Consider the following 6,000-nt stretch of genomic DNA (forward strand, 5'->3'; position numbering starts at 1 on the left):
ATCAACCAAGAACTAGTCTTGCAGCCTTGTTTTGAGCCACTTGTAATTTGTTTAAAAGACTGTTAGGTGCAGCAGACCATACAACTTAACATTAATCAAGATGACATGAAACCAGTGAACAAACTACTTGATGAAACAACTGTGAGTTGAGAAACGAAGCACATTTACGCATTATGGCAACAGCTCTATCCATTTTGGCACCAACTCTGCTGATGTGTAAATAAATCTTAGGATTATGTAGTAATCTATACTTAGAACCAAACATTATACTCTTTGTTTTTGATATATTATGGATAAGTTTATTTGTTTTGATCCAGTTAAATAATATGTTGATCTCACAAGACAGAACCTAATTAAGCTCTGAACATGTGGTGGCTGCATAATAAAGAGTAGAATCATCCGCAAACATAGCCACCCTAGCGTTACTGAGTAAATATGGCATATGATTAGTAAAAATAAGGTCATAGACAGCTTCCTTGGGGGACTCCACAGTCCAGGGACTTACAGCAAGAAAAAGCACAATTCAAATTAAAGCAATTAAAATATACAGTCTGTGACCTATCAGACAAATAGCTCCTAAAACACTGAATTGCAGAGGAATTAAAACCAAAACTAGCGGAGTGCATAACTCGCTGAGAAAACACGTTTGCGGACATAAAAAGTAGAAACTTTGAGTGTGCGTGACTGGCCCGTGACTCTCCCCCATACATCATTGACACTGTTGAGTAGTTTACAGAATACTAGAAAATTTCTAAAGAAATTTTGAGAGTGCCTGACTCTGGCCCTGTTGCCCCCATACATTATTACTGACACTGCTCAGCAAATTCAATACTAGAAAATTCCCGCAGAAATTTTGAGAGTGATGAGTGGGCTGTTGCCGGGGGACTGTATTCGAAAAGCAACATTAGCATGTTACCATTAGCATGTTAGCGTTGATGCGCTAGCAATTACCATTAGCATGTTAGCATTTGCTTGTTACCACTGATGCGCTAGCAATTAACATTAGCATGTTAGCATTAGCATGTTAGCGTTGATGCGCTATCAATTAACATTAGCATGTTAACATTAGCATGTTAGCATTAGCATGTTAACATTAGTATGTTAGCATTAGCTTGTTAACATTAGCATATTGTGCCAATAACTGCTAAAATGGCTGCCGCTCGGCTTCTGCCTGCTGGCTTATGCCTGCTGGCCCCTCCCCCCTCTCCTCCTTCAGGCAGGCTTGAGGTTGCCAAGCAACCAGGACCAACTCTAATCAGGAGAGCAGTTACTGCACCTGTTAGAATGTCAGTTAGAAATACTGACAGAGACAGAGAGAAAATACTGAGACCTTCCCTTGAACAGGAAGGATTGCCAGCCAAACCAAATTTCCAATCATTGAACCGACATAACTGGGAGCATCCTGTGCCCTTCCTGATCGTCTACATAGGCATTTTGTGTTGATAAAGTGAAGAAATGTGCTCTTGGGAGCAATTCAGAGAAAGGTTACTTCTGCTTTCCTCCAGAAAATTTCCCGCCTTTTTAACATGACAGTCTATGGGGCTGTGGTGGGTGTTGCTGCCGCATCTTTGCGTCTCCCGGCAAAACTATATATCCGACAGCTTTAGCAGGCGAATGTGAGTGAGACGACAAATTTTTTTTTTCACTGATCGTTGTCTCTCCTCTCCACTCTAGTGATGACATCACGCACTCTAGCTCTCGAAAGTTCTCGCAATACACACCCATTCATTTTTTGGCGTCGTTTTTGGTGATTTTTGCCAAAACTGTTTGCCGAAACTCTTAGAAAAGTCATAGCATACCATTCCCGGCCGAGCTGGTCGTTTTGATACCCGTTTTGTGTGTGTGCGAAAAAAACTCTGGGAGGAGATGCGAACCCATTTTTCAATTTAGTCTTAGTCTTAGTCTTGTTTCAAAGTTCATTCTTAGTCTTAGTCACTTTTAGTCTTTCACAAATCATTTTTGTTAGTCATATTTTAGTCGACTAAAAGTCTCAAAATTTTTGTCTAGTTTTAGTCAAAACATTTTAGTCTTTTTCTATTTATTTCAGGAACATTTTTTTTGTTTATTAATTCCAGTTCACTTGTGTTCCACAGCTAACATACTGATTAAATGTCTTGATTGAACTGAATTGAATGAATTCATCTTCAATGCAACTTTGCTAAGTGTCTTGTCTGTTGTTTCAATACACACTTTTTTTTTTTTTTTAACATTCTGTTTATTGAGTTTTACATGTCTGAAAAACAACAGTATTCAAGTTACAAATCTAAATTCAGCATACCCCAGAACAGATACCAACCCCCACCCCTATCCCTCCGGCACCCAGCCCCAGCAGATAGACATGTGTAATTAAAAATAAATTAAGGACAATCAAACGAAGAAAAAAAGAGAAAAAAAAAAATAAGATAAATAAAATAGATAATGAAAGAAAACAAAGGATGGGTAAGTAAACAAACCAGTGAGTAAATAACGTATAAGTAGATAAAAATAAAAACTATAATAACAGTTGTAATATTCAGAAAAAATAAATAAATAAATAAATAAATAAATAGGATAATAAGGTCAGTAAAGAAGCAAAATATTTGAGTTGGCAGATAGTAAGAGATCAATGTCAAAATAAATAGATATGGTAGTTAAAAAAAGAAAGATAAATAAAATAAATAAATAATAATTACAATTAAAGCTGCAAGCAGCGATGGTTGGGCCCTCGCAGATGCGCGCATGTTGAAATGTGCGCATGTGGAAATTTCCCCAAAATTCATAATTTTGATAACTTTTACTCAGGAAGTCTATATGAACACACCTACCAAGTTTAAAGTGAATTAGATAAAATCCCTAGGAGGAGTTCATTCAAACATGACCCCTTGTCAACCAGCCGAAACACCAAAAATGATTTTCATTCTTAAATATCTTGCTTCCTGTTCATTGTAGCCCATTGCTCCAAGAGACTTTTTTGTAGGTCTTGCCATGTTCTACAATTGGGCTGAGTTTCATAATTGTGTCTCTGTGTCCAAAACTGTGGCGGGGCTGTTTCAAAGAAAAATTCCAGGGGGCGCTATAGAGCGCTTTTGCCCCGCCCCCTCATTAATTATGCAGCCGAATTGTGCATAACATTGGTCTTAACAACCACGTGAAGTTTCAGACAGCTCTGAAAAAGTATATGATAGCCCAACACTTTTGCCCGAAAATCAGCCAAAAGGTCAATGGAGTCTCTTTTTTTTTTCGAAAAAAACGGCAGCGTCAAGTTTGACACGCCCTCACGGCCACACCCTCTGATGAAAAGTTGTGATTTTGATCACTTTTAATTGTCGAGGCCTTGAGAACACACACGCCAAGTTTCAAGCATCGGATGAAATCCCTAGGAGGAGTTCGTTCAAATGCGACCCCTCGAAATGAGCCCAAAACCGGAAAAGTCCACATTCGACAAAAATTGGACGCCGTACGCTTCACTGTAGCCCGGGGCACCAGGAGACTTTTTTGTGCGTCTGGGCATGTTACATACTCCCACCAAGTTTCGTACACGTGGATGAAATCGTGGCGAGGGGCACTGCCAAAAACACACACCTAGGTGGTGCTGTCGAGGCATATGCGTATGTCCATGTGTGAGACCCCCAAAATGCAAAATTTTACACCTGACATGGGGGGGATAGGCAAATTTTCGTGAGTTTTCGGGGGGATATGGGCCGTCGAAAATGCGATTTACTTTTAAACGTCGTTCAGCGTTCGAAATCCAATAGGGCCTCGCCCCAGCGTGCTGTGCTCGGGCCCTAATCAAAAAAAAAAAAAGGCACAACATTATGGTACTCAGTTTACAGTGATCGGACATCTTGTGCTATTAACATGAAACAGAAAGGGACTCCAGGTCTTCTCAAATAAGACATCCTTACCAATCAAAGTCAGTCTAATTTTTTCTAATTTAAGAAAATAAAGGACCTCCTTAACCCAGTTTGTATAGGTAGGTGGAACTGGGGATTTCCATTTTAACAATATCAGCCTCCTGGCCAACAGAGTTGTGAATGCTATCAAATCCATTTTAGCTAGGGGAAAAGTAAAAGGGAAAGGGCATAGACCAAGCAGAGCAGTTAAGGCATTGGGCGTTACATCCCTTTCAGTTACCTTGGATAAAGTGCTAAAGATTTCAGACCAAAATCTAGTCAAAGAAGAGCAGCACCAAAACATATGAGAGTAATTTGCTGTGGCTTGTTGGCATCGATCACATAGTGGAGACACTGTATCGAACATTTTTGTAAGTCGGGCTTTAGTGTAGTGGGCTCGATAAAGAATTCGACATTGCATAAAGCTATGTCCAGCACAGATTGAGGACTTGTGTACTCTCCGCAAAATCTCTTCCCAGACATCATCAGGAATCACCTCTCCTAGGTCTGTCTCCCAAACTGTTTTAAGTACAGTAGAAGAGCCTGGACGAAGATTATAAATATTTGAGTAAATAGAGGAAATTTCCCCTTTTAATGAAGAGAGAGGCTTGAGAAAAATCTCAAAATCTGAGGGCCTGGGAAGAGTAGGAAAACCTGGGAATGAGCCACAAACAAAATGTCTGACTTGTAATTTATTTACCAATTGTTAAAAAGAAGCAAAACTAGAATCAACATATAAATCCCTAATAGTTTTTATGCCCAGCCTAGCCCAAATAAAGAAGGTGCTATCCAATAACGATGGGGGAAAAACAGGGTTCGCTGCAAGTGAGGTTTAAAGGCCAAAATGACGTCTAAATTGAGTCCATATTTTAATACTGGAGGCGACTATCACATTCTTAGTGTGACCAGAAGTAGAAAAAGACAAGGGTGAATACAGTAGTGCTTTCAATGAGGCTGGCTGGACAGAGTTTGATTCCAAAATCAGCCACGATGGAGGGACCTCGATATCTCCATAATTAACCCAAAAATGCAGATTTCTAATATTTTTTGCCTAATAATAGTAAAGCAGGTTTGGTAATGCTATTCCGCCAAAGCTTTGGGCCTCTGCAAAACTTGTAGACGCAACCTAGGATTTTTCTTGTTCCAAATAAAACCTAAAATAAGACTATCTACTTTACGGAAAAAAGAAAGAGGGAGGAAGATTGGAATGCACTGAAATAAGTATAAAAAGCGTGGAAAAATGTTCATTTTAATTGCATTGATTCTGGCAGCTATGGAGAGATTTAGTAAGGATCATCGTTCAAAATCTTGTAAGCAGAGAGAGGAAATTTTTCTTATAGAGATTAACCAATGTTTTGGCAATATACACTGGCAAGATAAACAAAACCAGCATTCACTACCTTAAATGGTAAATTTTGAAATAAATTATCATTTCCCTCTCCATTAATGGCCGTGGAATGGGAGACAGGCAGCCAGCATTCTGGGAGCCCCGTGGACGACCCCTCTTGATGGATGGCTGGTCAGGGTGCTGACGATGGAAGTCAGAGATCAGAGTCTTGTCCACAATCCTCCGGGCGGGAACTCAAGACCTCTCTTCCGGACCATATCCCTCCCAGTCCGCTAGGTATTGGAGACCTCTGCCACGTCGTCGAGAACGGAGCAGCCGTCGGACGGTGTACACAGGACCTCCATCCACGATACGAGGGGGAGGAGACGGTGGTGCTGCTGGGACCAGAGGGCTTTCATGAACAGGTTTGAGCCTGGAAACGTGGAACGTTGGGTGTACCTTCATGGACCGTGGTAGTTGGAGTCTGACTGCAGATGGGTTGATGATTCTCTGAAAGGGAAATGGACCGACGAACTTGGGTGCCAGCTTTCGTGACTCAACTCGAAGAGGTAGATCCCGGGCCGAGAGCCACACCTTTTGACCGACCTGGTAGGCAGGAGCAGGACTTCTCCGCCGGTTAGCTCCGGTGGCATAGCTGGTGGCGGATTTGAGGAGAGTGGTCCTAGCCTGGGACCAGGTACGACGGCAAGGACGAGCATAGGCTAGGGCAGAAGGGCAGGTGATATTCCCTTCTTGGCTGGCAAACAGGCGTGGTTGGTATCTGTAGAAGCACTGGAATGG

General features: G+C 41.2%; 1 protein-coding gene across 1 annotated transcript in view; it reads left to right on the plus strand.

Annotated features, from left to right (window-relative positions):
* Positions 1-5,416, plus strand: part of LOC104930387 (rho guanine nucleotide exchange factor 10-like protein) — a 41,076-nt gene extending 35,660 nt beyond the window's left edge. Inside the window, exon 28 of the mRNA XM_027286269.1 lies at positions 5,341-5,416. Within this exon, the coding sequence (XP_027142070.1) occupies positions 5,341-5,381 (41 nt within the window). The 3' untranslated portion in view covers positions 5,382-5,416. The remainder of the gene's footprint in view (positions 1-5,340) is intronic.
* The last annotated feature ends 584 nt before the right edge of the window (positions 5,417-6,000 follow it).

The sequence above is a fragment of the Larimichthys crocea genome, chromosome I (genome assembly GCF_000972845.2).
Source record: "Larimichthys crocea isolate SSNF chromosome I, L_crocea_2.0, whole genome shotgun sequence".
In the NCBI taxonomy this organism is placed as follows: Eukaryota; Metazoa; Chordata; class Actinopteri; family Sciaenidae; genus Larimichthys; species Larimichthys crocea.